This window comes from Ictalurus furcatus, chromosome 26 (assembly GCF_023375685.1).
Source record: "Ictalurus furcatus strain D&B chromosome 26, Billie_1.0, whole genome shotgun sequence".
Taxonomy (NCBI): Eukaryota; Metazoa; Chordata; class Actinopteri; order Siluriformes; family Ictaluridae; genus Ictalurus; species Ictalurus furcatus.
In genome coordinates, this window is record NC_071280.1 from 2,833,688 (window position 1) to 2,854,299 (window position 20,612).

Below are 20,612 nucleotides of genomic sequence, written 5' to 3' on the forward strand. Positions count from 1 at the left end.
ATCAGTGAGTATTAAATTGATCATAAAATTGAAATCAATGCACAAAGCATCCAAATAAGAATATATAATAAATATAATATCGAGGTAGTTAGTGTAGGCTATATAAAGGACTTTTTCATTTTCAGGCAACATTTACTTTACTGTAATGTTTGATCTCTGATCATGCTTAATTGTCACTTCTGTAGAGTTGTATTGTGACATAATATGACACCAAGTAGAGCAAAGATGGGCTTGCAGGGAGCCTGGAGTATATCCCAGTGGACTTTGGGCACAAGGAAGGGGACACTTTGGATGGGGTTGCAACACACATTGACATACTATGGACACATATTTTATAGATGGCAATCAGCCTACAGTGTATGTCTTTCGACTGGACGAGGATGCTGTAGAACCCGGAAGAAACTCTCAAAGCACAGGGAGAACATGCAAACTCCACGTACACAATCCTGACATGGTATGTTTAATATATCACCACCCTTAGACCATAATATGTATGGTATCAAGACAGAAAAACAAGTAAAACTTCCAGTGATGTCCAAACTAGATTTTATGAATGTTTATTCCTAATTAATCATTATCAATCCAAGTGAAAAAGAAATAATAAAATCATTCTCCCAGCAAGTATAAGAAACAGAAATCAGTCCCAAAACAAAAACAACTATATCTAGGATAATTTTGTCACAGACTCAACACAGCAGAGTAAGAAATCACATTAACAGAAATTTTGATTACGTTTCTTTGAATATTGTGCAACAAACAAAAAACATAAAGATTTTAAGTAGCTACATGAACTAATCATCTAAAAGTAAATATATCAATTATTATTATCATTACTATCTGCATTTCCTAAAGTGATCGAAAGTTATACATTTTTCCCTAAACCACAATTGACTATAAATTTGAAATTTAAAGCAAGACCAGTTTGACGAGGGCCTCCTTCAGATGTTTCTGACGGCTTTTTAGGTCTTTGTTGGTGACATAATCTTCTTCCAGCAGATCATTAATGTTATAGTTCTTTATGAGCTGTAGCATTTCTCTCTGCAGCTGCGCCGCTGACTCCTGAAGCACCATGTACTTGATCACCAGCGGCACCTGGTCAGCCAGACGCTTACTGGCAATCTAAACACATATTCAATTTAGAAAAATTTACCCCAAACAGAGTCAGTCAAGATAAGGCATGCATGTTGTGTTAGACATTTCATTTTTTGAACTGGAGCGATAAGGCTAAAGAAAGCAACAAGTAATAGAGTCTGTCTCAAATAATATTTGAGCGCTGCCAAGCTAACACCGTTGGGCCCTTGAGCAAAGCCCTTAAGCCCCTATCTGCTCATGTCTGGTCCTAGCTTACTAACAACCTGGCATATGCAAAGAAAAGAATTTCATTGTGCTGCAGTGAATGTGTATGTGAGAAAAGCCATCTCTAAGTCCAAGGGCAAATGACAAGAGAACTCCAACTCCTCTCAACAAAGTCCATACCCAGGAATAAGTGGGTGTGCTATGGCTAAAGGAGTGTTCACATTATATGTTCATGAATTAGAATAATCTTTTCATGAATAAAAGCAGGTACTACACCTTTAATTGAGGGTTTCAGAGAGCATCCATCATGGTTATGCCCTCTTACTGTTGTTGAACATGATAACATTGCAAATAATCAGAAATATCAGGAAATGAACAGTTGATAATAACCACTTACGCTGTAGTAAGACTTGAGGTGGTGCGTCAGTTCCTCCAGGGTGGCTTTAGTGTCTAAGTAATTGTACAAACTATTGGAAGGAGGGCAAGCCACACCATGAGATTGTCCCTCTTCTTCTTCCTCCGTGCGATTCCGCATGTTCAGAGTGTTAGTGTAGACACTATCCTGAGTATAGATCATCAGCTCCATCTTAAACTGAGTCTTCAGCATCAATTCAGCCTCGGACTCCTTCAGCTGCTTTATGTTCTCGATCTTGGTCTGGAAGAACAAAGGACCATCTCACCATGACATGCTTGAACATGATATTCCCTGACAGGATGCTTCTTGTGCTAGACCTTTCGGTTCATGTTTATCATATATTGTCATTTAGTGTTCATGGTCCAGCAAATGTAGGCAGAGTTTCAAAAGTGTCTGTAAAGTTTGTGTACATATGAGGACCTACTTTTGTCATTTTGAGGAGATTCGGGAAGTCCCGAAAGTTGGATTGAGCCAGCTTGATGAACTCGTTCCTAATGAAATCTAAAATAAATAAATACATAAATAAATCCGGTACACACAAAAGGCAAGCCAGTATATGGAAGAGAAATTTATGTGGAATCTGTGGAAATATGATGTAGTAGTAGTAAGTCATGATGTTTTCCCATTATTTATTACCTTACATGCACAGACAGAAAAGGCTGCGAAATTGCTCCGTACATTTATTCATACATTCATATATGAGTTCATATATGCCATATACCTGAGATTGCCTTCATTCTCCTGATGGCAGGTTTCTCCAGCTGTTTGATCTGGTCCTTCAGTATAATCTCAAAGGTCTTGTAGTTGATGAATCCTGGGAGTTCTCTGCCTCTGTAGTTTTTTTCGTACTCCTTCAGTCTCTTCTCAATTCCTTGGTTAACTGAAAATCCCCTCCCCCATCAAAGTAAAGGTTCAGGGTAAAGGTAAACGACACAACCTTCAATGTGGTCCATCCTACATCCCATCCCCACTCATGTCTTTGTAAAATAAGAGTGGACACTCATACTGTACAAGAACACTTTTAACAGACTTTTAACAGAAGATATGGCTTCATTATTCTTCACTTATGACTTATAAATATGTACATGTACAGTTTCTTACATTGCTGACTAGCTTCAGGTTTTCAAATGTGCAAAGTCATACACATTTTTTTTTATTGCAATATTTCATGTACCCAACATCTGTAACGCCCTTGATATACAGACACAGAGATATATCATCACACCGCATGTCACTCACATGTCTTTCCTGATTCGTCTAGATCCGTGTTCCAGTCATTAAACTGTCTCCTCAGACTGGAGAAGATGTTGACATGTGGCACGCTCTTCATCTCCTCTCCAATTGTTAGGTTGATGGCATCCTGAGTGAATGCTGTTATTTTCTAATAAACAAACAAAGGCCTGTATTCAGATAGATTTTTTAAAAAAGAATAAAAACTCAAATGCGCTCAGTGTAATACGGTAGCATTTTAGTGAAGTGTGGCTCCTGCTTGGTTGGAATATAAACCTGTACCCACACCGGCCCTTTGCAGATAAGATTGGAGACCCCTGCTCCTTTGTAGATCGTTTATGAACATCTTCTGATTTCAGCTCAACGTCAGCCGGTTTTGCCATCCAAGCCACCGTGTAAGGCGACCATGGCATTGGTGGGCAAGGCCTATGCAGTAGTAGTCTTGCATGTGGGTCACTGCAGACAATGCCAGTGTTGCAGGCCTACCAAGCAGACCTGTTGAGTGAGCTCAACATATGGCGGCATTCAGCCTACCATAGGCATTCTGTCTACCGTAGAAAAGGGTTACCGGGTCCAGTTTAAAGCTCGACCCCCGGTTCAGAGGTGTGCTCACCACAGCAGTCAGCACAGACCAGTGTTATGCTCCCGCCGGCAGATGGCGCTGCGGCATCGAAGCGCAAAGACTGCTGCAGAGCGCGCGTGCACGAGACTCTTATATATGGACACGCACGATTTGTTTGATTTGATTCACTCCCTGTTTAAGCATTGGTTGGTTGTCGAGGGTGTGTCTTAAGTTAATCCAGGTGTCTATGTTTTAGTTTGATTGTGTTAGTTATTTAAATCCCTCGTGTGGCTGCGCACTTCGCGCAGTATTTAAGTTAGTTGAAGTTGGGGGTTTTGGAGTAATCAGTGTCACAATGCGATGCCTACATGCTCTGAGAATTTGAGTGTCCCTGGTGTCTAGCCTTTGTCACACTCTAGGGGTGTCTCCATAGTGCAAGATGGTAAAATGGTAAATGGCGCACTTATATAGCGCTTTTATCCAAAGCGCTTTACACTGTGTCTCATTCACCCATTCACACAGCAGAGCTGCCACGCAAGGTGCTAACTTGCCATCGAGCAACTTGGGGTTCAGCGTCTTGCCCAAGGACACTTCGGCATGCAGAGTCATCCGGGCCGGGAACCGAACGCCCAACCCTACGATTAGTGGACAACCCGCTCTACCACCTGCGCCACAGCCGCCCCATGGTAGTGACAGACATGTCCCTCACGGGCTATCCACATCTCTAATTGGATAGTGGAAGCAATCTCTATTGCTTATGAGGTGCACGATCTCGCTACGACTAGGGCGGTCACCTCCGCAAAGACTTTGTCCAAAGGGTTTCCTTTCAGAATGTGTGTGGTGCTGCAGGGTGTGACGGAGTGGGTATTCTTGTTCCCATAGTGTTATGCTAAATGCAACTTCGAGTTCCCTTTGACAGGGAACGTCTGGGTTACCCTGTTCCCTGAGAAGAGAACGAGATGTTGTGTAGCTTTGTCATACCAGGGCAGGCCTGTGAATTGCATCTTCGCTTCAGATAATAAGGCTGATGGCGCGTTTCACAGGTGCCATATTTATCTCACGAGACGCGCTTAATTGCCACGTCACCTGATCATGGCAGGCCTATAAATAGGCATTATTTTACATAAGCTTCAGATGCCGGTCGCACGCGAGGGGAGCTCCCACAGTGTTATGCTAAACGCAACGTCTCGTTCCCTTCTCGGGGAACAGAGTTACATGCGTAACCCAGATGATTTCCTTTCATTCTGATCTCCAAACTGCTTCAACAACGACCTGCTGCCGCTCGCTCTCTTAGGCTCTCGCCTTTTTAGGTGCGATACATTTCAGAGCTGCTCAAATTAAACACTGGGTATAGTAGGTAATATTTGCAGCAGTACATCAAGTGCACGGTGAAAAACTCTGGATATTCTAGTAACCAAGGAAACAACAACCAGGAAATGACTTTCCAAGGCCGTGTTAAATGACATTTTTCCAAGTTTCAGGACCTTTGTTGTTAGTCTTTATTTCATTTTTGTGTACAACTTACATCAGTCAGGAAGTCCATCCATTGTTCTGGATCTGTAGGAGGCTCCGAGTTATAGCGATCCAGTTTAGTCTGAGTTTCAGCCAACATCACCTGGATTTGCTCCTTCAGCTGTGGCAGAGATTTCTAAAACACACACACACACACACACACACACACACACAGTCACATTTTACTACCAGAAAGGATTTTACTACGGGCAGGGACATTTGTGTACCACACGATCTTCAGGCTTCTGGAAAGAACTAGCTTTACCTCGATGTGAAGGACAAGTTCGAGTGTGAGTTTCTTAACCAGCTTGGGAATGGTGGCTTTTCCTTCTTTATACGGCATCCTGTGAAAACCGCATTTTTACATTCATCTCACTGGGTTTTTTTTGAATAACATCCATTTTTTTGTAGATTAATATGATTAGGACCACTTGTACTAGCTAACAAGGTTAATATTCTTATATTAAAATTGAAATTAAACATACTGTGCCTTTAAAGACTTAAAACGGCAAATTCCAGAAAATTCTCAAGACATATCTTCCCTGAGATCAAAATGTCTACCTGAAATGTGGGTGTTCTATAAAGAAGTCCTTCTCCTTCTTGATGGCTTCGTACAGAGAGATGCGGTCCACGACCTCCTGCTGTCCTCGGCACCTGACGACCATGTAGCCTTTAGTGAGGTAAATGATTTTGTTGTTGATGACGGACACCACCTCATCCTCCTTGCCTTTGTCCACCAGGTCAGGCTTCGTTAGAATGCCTGTTATGAACACACATGCAAAATGTTTTTGGAAGCCATCTTGTGCATGTGTTAAAGAATCACTGTGGAAGTGTTGGGCATGGTCGAGAGGAATGGAAAGCAGAGCTGCGGAAGGTGAGCGGTAAAGATCCAGACCTGTGCGAAATTTGTTCTGTTCAGTGAGCAGTGGCAAGGATAAAGAGGGGCGAGACTAGAGCTACACGAGAGTGAGAGCTAAGCTGCACAGAGCTGCACGTAACCATGTGCGTTGACATATGCGCAGGGGAATAAAATCGCTATACTTTTCCCTTCAAAGAGAACAGAAGTGTTACAGTCACAAGTTTTGCAATTCACTATATATTAAAAATACCGACCGAGGGTTCTTTCACAAGTTTGATTGATTTTCTGAGCCATCTTCAGTGTTTCAGTAGTTTTGATGTCCACGTTACACGGCACCACCACCAGGATAATGGTGTCTTGCTTTGTGATGAACTTTTTGATCAGGCTCTTAATCTGAAAGAAAGCCAGACATGTGCTGATACATTTCAAAAAACTTTATTTGACATTTTATCAGAGTTTACAATGTCATATTTAATCAGTATACCACATAACAAATACGATCCATTTAAATAATCTTTAAAAGGACTTATTGACCTGTTCTCCAATGTCCTCCAGTTGGCCTTCGACTGGATCATGAACAATACCAGGCAGATCGATGAACGTGAGGTCAGGAGCATTGGTCGATGTCACCTCCAGGCTGATGAGCTCGTCGCTCATGCCCAAGGCTCCAGCTAATTCATTCTGAGCTAAAAGAAGAACATGCACATGAGACAGTAATAATCCATCCATTAATCTTCTATATTGCTTTATCCTTTTCAGGGTCACGGGGAAACCTGGAGCCTATCCCAGGGAGCATCAGGCACAAGGTGTGGTACACCCTGAACAGGGTGCCAATCCATCGCAGGGCACACTCACATTCACACACCAATTCATACACTACCTGGAGTACCTGGAGGAAACCGCTGCAGCATGAGGAGAACACGCAAATTCCGCACACACAGGGCCACGGTGGGAATCAAACCCCCGACCCTGGGGGCATGAGGTGAACATGCTAACCACTAAGCTACCGTGCACCCTCGCACATTTTTATTTAATTTTTATTCAAGTTTTTATTTGGAAAATAATTTTACAGACTATAGCTTTTACCTCCTCTTCAGCATTAGAGAGGACTTTGTGTAGCTTCATTACAAGTCAAAAAAGTAGCAAAGCTAGCTTGTATTCAACATTAGTCTGCTTAGGACTTGGGTAAGTACTCATTGAAATTTGCTTGCTTTTTTTGCAAGGTTAATAATAATTATAATAATTATAATAATAATAAATAAACATCCCAAGATTTGACAGCATGACATTCACTGATGGAGTGAAAACAAACCAAATATTTGGCCATACTGTGTCTAAAATGTCAGAGACTTGAAAATAATTTCTTTATAGGGCTGTACGACTATGATTCACACCATCGTTGTCTTTAATTTATTTATTAATTTTCATATGATTCATTTTCATGTGATTCATTTACGTATGATTCAATAACATGTGATTCATTTAATAATTTGCTTCTCTTTAAATCCAGTTTTAGACTGTGATATTACAAAGGTCTTTCCAGATTATTACTTGCTACACTGTATGAGATAACCCCAGTAAAATTGCCTGAATTCTATAATATAATTTGTTCACCATGTTAGGTTTAAATCCTCTAAAAACAAATTCGCAATTGAATAACAAATAATATAACAGTGTAGCACAACATCGTTACCTTTTCTAATCGATCTCTCCACATCTGCTGGATCTGTAATGTCTCTCACAATGTCCTTGTACTTGATCTTTCCATGCCAGAAGTCCTTCTGTCTGCTCTTCTTCATCTTGAGCTCGAGTGGACATCGTGTCACGATACCTGCGTGATTAACGGCAAATAATTCAAACGTAAAAAAAAAAAAAAAAGTCGAATGCTCTTCTCTCGGACATTTATTCATTTTTTTAAACATTTGAAGCTGTTCTGATACATTCACGTAGCGACTTACTGTGTGTTCTGTAAGATTCAGTATCAATAATGTTAAATATAAAGACTTTACAATCATTACATATCTCTCTATGTTACTATTGACTATTAAGTTTCTATTGGTAATGAACATTACATTAGGCTAACATAACTGTGCACATAATACTCGATAGTGATACTTGCTATGAGAGTGAAAATAAAATGAAGATGAATAAGGGCGTTCAAAATAGATTTAACCTGAAATTCTAATTTCACGTACGTGAACGTAGCTTTAACCGTATTAAAGTTTCGACTCCGTTAAGACTCTGTTGATGTCCCTGAGGTGGTCCGATCGGTCCTGTGAGCATGTGCACTACTGTATGTAAATTAGGTTTGATTGGGTTTGTAAATTCCATAGATATGGAATTATTGTGTGGACAATTTTCAAAAGTAATCGCAAATTGGATTTGCAGTTGTGTTTCATACTTTTGGACATGTAAATTGCGACAGAATTCAAGCAAAAACGAAAATTCAGATCGCATATTACCGCGTTGTCGGATACCTGAATGTACAATGTCTGGCAAATTTCAAATGCAACGCAAAGTCCACTTGCAGTATAACATGTCATACATATTTCACATTCTATTAAATAATATAACTTTAATAAAATTATTATTACATTAGAGTTGAACATCATTACAGGTAAAAGTTGGGTGTAATTATAATATTATTTGACTTTTTTTTATTTAGACAAAAAAGGAAATTATCAGTGCTTTTTTAATTCATTTGTTTTAGTTATTTATGTTAATTTAAAGTTATTTAATCTTGAGCAACAGTAAAATGAGTGCACTCGAATGCCCTTTGCATGAAATGAAACTAATAATTATAATCGGATAAAAAATGTAAAATAATAGCAATAATAATAATAATAATAATTATTATTATTATTATTATTATTATTATTATTATTATTTTTGTTGTTTATTTTATGTTTTTGTAAAAACCCATATGATTAATAAGTTGACCCATGGTGTCTCACCACTCCCGCGGGGCAGAGCGACTCCGGACAGCGCCTCCAGCACCGAGCTCTTCCCCGAGCTCTGGTCTCCGATCACGGTGATGGCTGGAAGCGCGATGTCCTTCTCCACACCGAACACGCGCAGAGAGTCGATCAGGTAGATGTATGGACGCACCTTTTTGTCATACTGCTCACTCAGGCTCATCTCTGACAGCTGAGAAACTCTGCAAAGTAAGTCGATCAACAATTAATAACAAGTTTGTTTTTTAAGTGTGCGGTTTAACACAGCTCTGTGTCCTCTGAATTACGTGGAAAAGTAAAACTGATGCACCAGGTGGCTTCACCTGTCATGCAAAGCGCCAACGAATCACTTGGGATCCAGACCATGTTTAGCGAGACTGATGCAAATACAAGTACAAATGCAGATAAGGCCAAGACGAGTCAAAGTCAATACAGAAAACCTCTTGAGATATCCCTAGTTCAAAGGTGGGTCAATAACTGTGCTGAATTTACCTTAGAATTGTGGATTCAAGAAAAAGGCATAGGACATTTTTAACCAAAGACTAGATACCAAAGACATTCCAGGGTATTTAAGTATTTGTATTGTTGCTACTTAGTGGCTGTGTGTGTGCAGACACATATGTATATATATATATATAAAGGTGGGATAGGAAGGGGTAAGATATGTCTTAAATAGAGAATATGTCAGGAAAAAGTCATTACATTTTAAAGGGTAATTTTCCATCAATATATAATTTATCCATATAAATACCTCCTTTTTTCAGGTGTTGCTGTTAGTGGGTAGCTGTAAAGTCAGCATGGTTGCATTTTAAAATATATATATATATATATATATATATATATATATATATATATATATATATATATATATATATATATATATATATATATATATATACCAGATTTCCTTTATATTATTAAACTGCTTTTGGAGCGTTACCTGGATAGCCAGGCATATGATCTCGACATGAGTCCGATTGAACAACAGGCCTAACGCTCAAGCTTAACGTCCTAATTTGTGATCGCAATTTACAGGTTTGCTAAATAATAATTCATCATTTTATTGGCACTAATTGTTGCTAATGGAATGTTCAATTGGTACCTTCTTTATCTAGAATAATCTAAGTAGGAACTTACGCCTTTAAATTAGGGTTTCATAGCAGCGTGTGATTTAGAACGCAGTATCAATCATGCATGATTATTGTGCTAGAGCTTTGCTTCATGTTTATTATACAGTATATTTTCATTTGGTGTTCGTGGTCCAGCAAAAATGTCTTTACACCATAGCTCAATGTCAACATTAGTTAGAAGGCTTCAAATGTTATAACACACAGTTAAAACAGATGTAAACTGAAACAGAATTGTTCCCTGAAGAAAGTGAGAAAAATGAAGTGGTGCCAGAGGAGGAACAGAGACGACCAAAAGCTAGGAAAGGGATGAGGGCATTAAAGGTTTTCAAGTAAGAACGAATTAGCTAGACCATTTTTTGTTTCCGTTTCATCTGTGTTTCTTCCCAAACATTTATTTTTTCTTGCTGTAAACTTTATTCTAGTTTAAGAAATGTTAACAGGAAATGCCAATCATTTTGTGTGGTCTGTTTAAAGAGAGAGTAGGTCATTTTTGCAGCAATATATCGAGTTTATGGTATAGGTAGTGCAGCAGACAAATTTTTACCCAGGGAAAACTCTGGATATAAAAGTTACCAGGAAACACTAGGCTAGGTGTGCCTGTTAAATAAAGATAAATGACTTTCTACGGCCATGTTAAATAAAATTTTGAGGAACCTCATTGTTGAGATTTGCTTCATTTTTGCGTACAGCTCGTGTCATTCAGGAAGTAGATCCTTTGTTCTGGTTCTGCAGGAGGCATCATCTGGATTTGCTCCTCAGTCATCCACACACAGCCACACACAGCCACATTATACTACTAGCACAGTTTACTACGCATAGGGATTTTACTGCCAGCAAGGACATTTGTGTACCACACAATCTGGAGACTTCAGTAAAGAACTATCTTTCCCTCAATGTGAAGAATGAGTTCAAGCATGAGTTTCTCAGCTAGGTTGGGAATGGTGAATTTTCCTTCATCATACAGTGTTCTGTGAAAAATATCAACCAAACTGTATAGTTTAAACTGTGCTTTACATAGTATGGTGGGGGGGGGGGGACCACTAGTGTGCAGAATCCACCGGGATGATGCACGTCTTTAAGAATCACCACTAGTGTGCAGAATCCACCGGGATGATGCAATGGCAGCCATAGTGCACCAGAACACCCGCCACACACCAGCTATTAGGTTTGCTAAATAATAATCCAGCATTGTATTGGCACTAATTGTTGCTAATGGAATTTTCAATTGATATTGAAGCCAACTTCATCTGGATTTGTTATATTTGATATGGATGCGACGGCAGCCATGGTGCACCAGAACACCCACCCCACACCAGCTATTAGTGGAGAAGAGGGAGTGATGTTGCCAATTCAGGGCTGGGGATTATTAAGGGGGCATGATAGAGAAAGGCCAGTGGGGAATTTCACCAGGATGCCGGGGTTATACCTCTACTCTTTTACGATAAGTGTCCTGGCATTTTTAATGACCACAGAGAGTCAGAACTTTGGTTTAATGTCTCAACATATCAAAGACAGTGCTGTTTCTACATTATAGTGACCCCGTCATTATACTGGGTCATTAGGCCCCACACAGACCACAGGGTGAGTGCCCCCTGCTGACCTTACTAACACCACTTCCAGCAGCAATCTTAGTTTTCCCCAGAAAGTCTCCCATCCAGGTACTTGCCAGGCTCAACCCTGCTAAGCTTCAATGGGAAACCATGGCCATTTTACACTCATTTCAATCAGTTTATTTATTTTCCTGGATTAATGATCATTATGACCCCTTGTCTTGGCTAACCCTAACCTATATATTAAAAGTGAAATTCTACATACTGCACCTTTAAAGTCCTCAAGGAATTTGCTTAAAGACGTGAATTTGAAATGTGGGTGATCTTTAAAGAAGTCATTTTCCATCTCAGTATCTTCATACAGAGATACGCCGTCCTTGATCTCCTGCTGTCCCCTGCACCTGATGATCATGTAGCCTTTATTGAAGTAAATGATCTCATTGTTAATGATGGACACCACCATATACTCTGTGCCTTTATCCAACAGGTCAGTCTTTATATAATAAAATGCACAACAAGGGTTCTCTCCTTTTCTGACTCATGACTCATTTTCTCCACATCTGCTGAATCTTTAATCTCTTCCTCATAATCCTTGTACTTGATCTTTCCAGTATCTTGCTAGATGTCTTCCTGTCTGCTCCTCTTCATCTTGAGCTCGGGTGCAATTCGTGTCACTATACCTGCACGATTAATGGCAAAGAATTAAAAATGTAGCCACTGAAACATCTGCTGGGAAAACCCACTCCAGATGTTGTAGCTGGACACAAAATTTGAAAGATTACAACGGTTATGGTGGGTATTTGGGTGTGAAGGGAATGGGGCGGGGGGAGAGCGACAAAAGACTTTTAATTGCATTTAATTGGCATGTTAATTGTTGGGACAACTGAGCTATCGCTAAGCTAAACTCAGAGCTAACACCTGATATAATAACTTATTTCTCCTGATACAAATTATAAAGATACAGCTGTTGAAACAAATAACATGACCAACCACTCATCTTTCCATCTCAGTCTCAATTCAGTGTTATTTAGTGCTTTTAACATCTGACTATGTCACAACGCATTTTCAAAGATATCTGGACATACATTTAGATCCCCAACCCTATGTTCACCATAGCAAGTGATGGGCGGTCATTCCTTTTCAGTGTCCCTGGAAGGTCTGTCAGGTGTCTCATTTGATCCCTTAGAGTCTGACTCTGTACAGACCTCTGAACACTGTAATTCCATATTTGGATAAAATCTAGTTCTAAATCTAAGGAACAAGAACGTGCAAAATGTTTATGTACCTCGTAATGCGCTCTAAGGCACGGATTATAATTCTGAAATTGGTAGTAGGAAATTCCCTTATGAGAAATTGTATATGATTCTCATGTGATTATGAGTAATATATGATCCAATGTAGGGAAAAAAGGTGCATTTGAACATATGAACAATCATTTGAATTAAAAATAAAAAGAAATAGATTAGATCATCCCACTCTTTGGAAGAATATTGATAATTTTGATGAACATGTGTTCTAGATTACAGAAGTATGTAGCAAATGCTAAATGATCCTGAGTGTGATATCTATTATTTTTCTTCTCATATGGTTCTATCAGAAGATATGGTTTTCTTCTGATATGATATGGTTGGACAATATCTTGGACAGTGTTAGGAAAATTATTTAAAATGTAAGTAGCTAAAAAAACCAAAGAAACTACAGTTTAACTACACTGAAGGTACCGCCATGATTGATAACACCTTATATGTTAATTGCAAATAGTAATAATGAAAATAAGCTGCAGGATTTTTTTTCTTCTTTGTTTTAAATAAATATAAATATATTAATATATATATAGATTTTATATGTATACATATATACAGTATCTCACAAAAATGAGTACACCCCTCACATTTTTGTAAATATTTGATTATTTATTATCTGCTCCCCATTCACACCTGAGACCTTGTAACGCTAACAAGTCACATGACAGCGGGGAGAGAAAATGGCTAATTGGACCCAATTTGTACATTTTCATTTAGGGGTGTACTCACTTTTGTTGCCAGCGTTTTAGACATTAATGGCTGTGTGTTGAGTTATTTTGAGGGGACAGCAAATTTACTGTTCCACAAGTTGTACGCTCACTACTTTACATTGTAGCAAAGTGTCATTTCTTCAGTGTTGTCACATGAAAAGATATAATCAAATATTTTTAAAAAATGTGAGGGGTGTACTCACTTTTGTGAGATACTGTATATGTATATACATATGTTTTCCTATAATTATTGACTGATTTAGACCTGAACACTCTATTCTAAGATGAGTACTAATTGTATCCTCTTTTCGTTTATTATAGACTATCCTCTCTGTATTAACTTGCTTTTCAATACTGTTATATAGTAATAGAATTGCCTTCCTTTGACTTCTCAGTCCCATTTCTCTTGACACTTCATTTTATTATATGTTTTTAAATGAGTTTTTACCTTTGTTTTGTTGTTTTAACCTCCTTTCAGTGTTCCACACTCCTATCCATTTGGTGGTAGTAATGCACCAAAGCTGGTTTGCCAACTGCCAGTGAACTGAAGAAGAAGAAGAAGAAGAAGAAGCACAACAACAACAACAACAACAACAACATTGCATAGGGCATAGCTCATTCAATGAGGAGAGTCTGCATGTGCAGAGGACCGTGAGGTGCAAGAAAAGCCATTATCTGTCTTTAAAGGCTTTCAGATGTGTTTTAAGAAGGAGGAGATGAAATCCCAGCAACTGGAGCAGGAGCTCATTGATCTTTAGATGAGAGTCACTGAGCTGGAGCAGCTTTCAAACACACACACACACACACACAAATCACATCCACTTCCTCCAGGTAACATTCAGTGAAAAATAGAAAACAAAAGGGCAAAAAAAAAAAAATTTTTAAAACAAATCCAACAACATAAGATTGGATATAAACATATGTGAGAACACCATTACGTACGGAATTTTTGATCAAAAATTATTTGCAAAAAAAATAAAAGAAGTCTTAGAATTTCACTTTATTGCTAATGTATTGTATAAATGTAAATAATGGATTGCAATGTATTTTGTAAATGTAAATAAATGTTTGTAATGAGTTGTGAGATCATTCAATAAAGCTTGATTTAAAAATGCAAATTTACTCAGTATCCAATAGTTACATACAGCAAATCATTTTCGAAAACTATTATGTATTTTGATTGTTTTTCTAATTATATATTTATTTAGCAAATTAGTTTAGTTAGGTACGGTCCTTTTTAGAATGTACAATATGTGAAATTCAACACTTGCTTGTAGTTAATGGGGATCAGTCAGTATTATTCTAATTATACCTCATAGACGTTTTCATTCAAATGTAAACATATTGAACGTTTAAAAAATGTGTGTAATCTTTTTCTAATTCTTTTCTGTTCTATTAAAACCCATTTAGGTGCAATACGCGGTTTTAGAAAGATTATATGGTCACTAAAGTTATAATAGTTATAATATATAATATAATATAATATAATTCTGGACACTGGTTGATTTGAAAGTGTTTAATTTTCTGTAACAGCAGCTCTGATGGTAGTACAGCTGCAAATCACAGTTTTGATTTAAGGATCGATTGATTTAAGAAAACTCATATAAACAAAAGGATGTGTAAGTAAATGACTTTTCACAACATTTTAATCTTTAGCACAAGATAAGTGATATGTCTCCATTTTGGTGTAGCAGTTATGTCTGGAATGTCATGTTATAAGAAAGTAATCAACGATTTGGGCAATGGACAAAAACTGGATAAATGGACAAATTTTCCCATCCACTGACCTCCCCTAAACAGACTGCATTGTGTCTCAAATCACATACATTGTTAACATTGGGCGGCTGTGGCTCAGGTGGTAGAGCAAGTTGTCCACTAATCGTAGGGTTGACAGTTCAATTCCAGGCCCACATGACATGTGGAGACATGCCAAAGTGTCCTTGGGCAAGACACTCTCTCTGGCCAAGTTGCTCCCAATCGCAAGCTAGCACCTTGCATGGCAGCTCTGCTACCATTGGTGTGTGTGTGAATGAGAACCAGTGTAAAGCACTGTGGAACCGCTAATGTTAAAAAAGCACCATGTAAGTGTAGATCCTTTTGCCATACTTATGTACTATTCTATGTCCTTTTATTGAGTACTTACACTGACCAGTTTTTCTATTACAGTTAGTGTTCAAATTTTAAAAAGCTACAAAAACACATGCAGTGGTGGTAGCTCAGTAATTAAGACTTCTGATTGGAAGGCCATGAGTTAAAATCCCAGCACCATCAAGCTATTACTACTGGGCCTTTAACCCTTGAGCCTTAAATACTCAACTGCACAGTTGTATAAATGTAAGTTGGTCTGGATAAGGGCATCGGCCAAATGCCTAAAATGTAGGAACATCTGTTTTGGGTACTAGTCACCTGGATTTTCTAAATTAGTAAATACATTTACAAAACTATTGGAATGGCAAGGGCAGTTAATTTGTTTTTGCTGGAGACTGAAGCCATTTGTGTTTGAGATCAAAAGATGAATATAAGAATATTAGAATTTCAGCTTTTTTCCCTGGCATTTGTATGTAGACATGTTAAATGACATAGAACATGGCACATTTTGTATCAGACCATCCAATTTATAGGTGAGCAGAAATAGTGGAACATGTGAATGCAGGTGTTGCTTGTTACCCAGGTGTGTCCTGTTAGGTTGATTGTTTAAAGAATAAATAGCTGTGAACATCTACTCTTGGTTTTAGCCTTGAGTTTTACCTGTGAAGACTGCATTTGTTGTTAAAAAGGATAAGCCAACATAAAGATCAGAGGGTTGTCTATGGGAGAAAAGCAAGCCATTTTGAAGCTGAGAACAGAGGGAAAATCAATCAGAGGCATTGCACAAACATTTTGGCAATTTGGAATGTCCTGAATAAGAAAGAAACTACTGGTGTACTGAGAAACAGCCACCGAATGGCCCAGCCAAGGAAAACAACCACAGCTGACGACAGAAACATTGTGAGAGCTGTGAAGAGAAACCAAAAAACACTGGGCAGTGACATCTCCAACAACCTCCACAGGGAAGGGGTGAAGGTATCACAATCCACCATTCAAAGAATACTTTGAGAGCAGAAATATAGAGGCCATACCACAAGATGCAACCACTCATTGGCAGTAATAATCAGAAAGGCAGATTGTAATTCGCAAAGAAATAGAGAGATGAGCCACAAACGTTCGGGAACCAAGATTAATCTCTACCAATGTGATGGAAAGAGATAGTAAAAATTAACTTGTCATGTGAACATCAGAATGAATTCCGACATTTACAGGAAAAGTTAGAGGATGTTGCCCCACAGAGGCTCCATCAACAGGTGCGTGGCTGGCTGAAATGGTGGCCACGTAATCCCTGATTGTAAAAGGAGCCCACCCCGTTGAGAAACGTCCTTGTAAGAACTCCAGGACTGTAGTTATTGCACAGTTCACTGGGTCTAGCTGGCGTTCCTCACACCACAAGACAAAAATCCACCACTTGAGCGCATACAATTTCCTCGTGGATGGTGCTCTAGGGTTCAACATGGTCTCTACAACCTCACTTGTGAGACCAGAATCTATGAGCTGGTGCCCCTCCGGGACCAGACCCAAAGTTTCCATAGTTCTGGCCGATGGTGATCAATCAGCCGTCCGGCTTGAGACAGTAGATCCACTCTAAGGGTTCAAATGGGGCACCTGACCGATCGTCCACGACCACAGAAAGGTCCCAGGAAGGTATGTGTAGCCTGCAGATGGACCTCAGCCACCTGACACCACGCAAAACCTCGAAGTTAGAGGATGTTGCCCCACAGGGGCTTCAACAACAGGCTGGCCGAAATGGCGGCCACGTAAACCCTGATTGTAGAAGGAGTCCACCCTGCTGAGAAATGTTCTTGTAAGAACTCCATGACTGTAGCTATTGTGCAGTTCACTGGGTCTACAGTGGATCCCTGCAGATGGAAATCTCTCAAGGAGTATCATCTAGCAATAATATTATCTCTGAGAACCATATTAAAGCTAGCCAATAAGGTGCTACAAGCAGTAGACATAGACTGTCTTACGAACTCTCGCTAGAACTTGTGGGAGCAGAGCGATCGGGGGAAAAGCAGACAGATGTGACCTCAGCCACAGGTGCAGCATGGCATCAACCCTAATTGTGCGGGTGGAGTAAGGGCGAACCACAGCAGGTACACATGCAGTCCCGCTTGGCCAAACCTCCGCCCTATGGACTCCACCACTTGTGGAAGGAGCCACCAATCCCTGGGTCTCAGCCCCTGCCTCAACAGGATGTCTGCCCCTAAATTCCAGTTGCCCAGAATGAACATTGCACTCACTGACAACTTTCCCTCCACTCACAGAAGAATTAGTTGCACCTGCCTGAACAGGGAGCGCAGACATAATCCTCCCTGGTGGTCAATATATGAGACCACAGACAACCGCTGTGTTGTCTGTAAAAACATGGTGACCTCTCAATTGAGGAACAAGGAATTTCAGTGCTAGAAATATGGCCCACATTTCTAGGCAATTTATATGGCGCTCCAGATGAGGGCCGCTCCAGAGACCGTGAGCTGGACAGCTGTCTAAGACCACGCTCCAGCCCGTGAGGGAGGTGTCTGTCATTACCGCCTTGCACTAAGAAGACACCCCTAGAGTGTGAAACCAGGGACACTCAAATTCTCAGAGCACGTAGGCATCACCACGTGACACTGATTACTCTCAGAGGTTTTGTCCTTGGATGAAACCCCCAAATTCTCAGCCACCACTGAATGGTCTCCTGTGCAATAGGCCCAATGGTATGACATTGGCTGCCCATAAGCTCCAATAGTCTCCCATAGAGACTTGAGGGGATGCCAAGATCTAGCTTTATCTTGATCAATGTTGATAGGATTGACCCTACGCATGTTGGTGATAGAAAGCCCTCATTGTAGTAGAATCCTTATCACCCATAGAAAAGTTGTCCACTGCACTGGAGAAAGCATACCTTTTTGAGGTTCAACCTGAGCCCCAAGCTCTTCATGTGGGCAAGAACAACATCTCGATGTTGAACTGCCAGTTCCCTGGATCGTGCCAGAATTAACCAGTCATCTATGAAGTTTAGTGCATGGATGCCCTGGAGTCACAGTGGAGCCAGAATGACATCCATGCACTTTGTGGAGGTGCGAGGGGATAAAGCTAGTGATATTTCTATGTGGAAATACACACCTTTTAGATGTATCGTCACAAACCAGTCCTCAAACTGAACCTGTCGAACGATAAGTTTGGGCATCAACATCTTGAACCTGTATGTCTGAAGAGTACAGTTCAGATGACGCAGATCTAAAATTGGCCGCATACTCTTCTATTTTTTGCAGACCAGGAAATAATGGCTGTGAAAACCTGCCTCCCTCAGGGAACGGGGTACATGTTCTATGGCCCCTTTGTCCAAGAGGGATCTTCCTTCCTGCGCTAACGTCGGGTCTGGTCTGTGCTAACTACTGTGGTGAGCACACCTCTGAACCGGGGGGGTGGAGCCCTAAACTGGACCCGGTAACCCTTTTCTACGGTAGACAGAACCCATGGAGACACATTTGGCAGTAGTTTCCACACTGCCAGACGGTCTTTTAGTGACGTTAACTATTGCACATTCTATTGAAATGAAAGCATCATATTTTCGTTGCCCTGTGATAGCTTGCTGACCAGAGAACACTGAAAGCTTGGGACATCCTTGGCTACAGGAGGCCCTACAGTAGCACTGGGTGCTAACTGCCCTAACAACCTCATGTCCCCTGATTCATCTCTCCACGGCCACTCAGGACCGCTCTTCTTTATCTGCTTGGCCTTTATGACCATTCTCAGATCAGGCCTAGTAGTAGGCCATGACTGTGGCCGCCCGGTTCCCCTGGCTGACTGCGGGGGTTGGCGGGCTGCCATACACGCTTTCTGTGTCTCCCTCGCACTAGTGAACTCGACACAACAGGGAAGGAACTGGCTGAATGCCACCATACACATTTGAGCTCACTTAGCAGGTCTGCTTGGTAGGCCTGCAACACTGTCATTGTCTTCATGACCCACAAGCAAGACATGTCACCTGATCATGACAGGCCTATAAATAGGCATGATTTTACACAAGCTTCAGATGCCGGTCGCGTGCGAGGGGCGATCCCATAGTGTTATGCTAAACGCAACGTGGAGTTCCCTTTGAAAGAGAACAAAGGACATGGGGTAAATGTGAAAGGCTTTAGATAGGCCATGTCAATCATCAGTCATTAACCCAGTTGAGTAGCATTTCACTTCCTGAAGAGGAGACTGAAGGGAGAAACCCCCGAAACAACAAGTGAAAGAGGATGCAGTTAAAGCTGTTCCTATACTTTTGCTCACCTAAACATTGGGTAGTCTGATACAAAATTCTATGCTTTATGTTGTTTAACCACACTCTCCAATCAGAAGCCATGGATGACTGCGGAAGTGCATGCACTGCTGAGGTCCCGCGACTCTGCCTTCAGGGCAGGTGACAAGATGGCCCTAAGAACAGTGAGAGCCAAACTGTCCTGGTCCATCAAAGATGCAAAGCATGCACACGCCCAGAAAATCCACAGTCACTTCATGGATAGCAGAAAATTCATAATGTCCATTTGGGGTCATTTGGCCAAAAGGTTTGAGAAACCGTGGGCTATTATCTATTGACATTTTGTTTTAACGAAAGCCCATAATAGATAGTTGAGAATCAATAATATATATAGTCATCCAGGATACGGTGCAGCAGCTCATTTGAGTGGTTTTAGACATACCATTGTTTTCAGATGATTTCTTTGGCACAGGGATGATATGATGGTGGTCGTCTTGAAGCACAGAGGGACAACTGCTTGGCTCAAGGAAATGTTGAAGATATCTGTGAGGACATCTCCAAGCTGATCAACACATTCTCTGAGCACCCAGCCAGGTATGTTGTCAGGACCTGCAGCTTTCCATGGATTTATTTGGTTGGTGGGAGTTGGGGTGGTCTTCCCCACTGGCATTAAATACATGTATGCATGCTATACAGTGGCGGTCACTGCATTATGATGAGAAGATAGTGTAAAATGTTTCTAGATAGTATAAAAATGTAAAGTAG

The 20,612-nt window shown here is 40.3% G+C and overlaps 1 protein-coding gene across 1 annotated transcript; it reads right to left on the reverse strand.

The window, feature by feature from the left end:
* Positions 1-248: 248 nt before the first annotated feature.
* LOC128601786 (interferon-induced GTP-binding protein Mx1-like) lies at positions 249-9,146 on the reverse strand. The gene is made up of 12 exons (XM_053615161.1): positions 8,829-9,146; positions 7,568-7,705; positions 6,409-6,560; positions 6,129-6,267; positions 5,577-5,775; positions 5,281-5,359; positions 5,029-5,151; positions 2,951-3,092; positions 2,433-2,591; positions 2,136-2,212; positions 1,694-1,951; positions 249-1,119 (listed from the first exon to the last, which is right to left on the reverse strand). The coding sequence occupies exons 1-12, from the start codon at positions 9,010-9,012 to the stop codon at positions 907-909; spliced, it is 1,863 nt and encodes a 620-aa protein (XP_053471136.1). The 5' UTR covers positions 9,013-9,146; the 3' UTR covers positions 249-906.
* Positions 9,147-20,612: the final 11,466 nt, after the last annotated feature.

Coding starts and splice junctions, on each gene's coding strand:
- LOC128601786 (XM_053615161.1), bottom strand. CDS start 9,012: ATGAGCCTGAGTGAGCAGTATGACAAAAAGGTGCGTCCATACATCTAC. Junction 7,706..8,828: donor CGCTCTGCCCCGCGGGAGTG/GTGAGACACCAT, acceptor TTAATCACGCAG/GTATCGTGACACGATGTCCA. Junction 2,213..2,432: donor GAGAATGAAGGCAATCTCAG/GTATATGGCATA, acceptor TATTTATTTTAG/ATTTCATTAGGAACGAGTTC.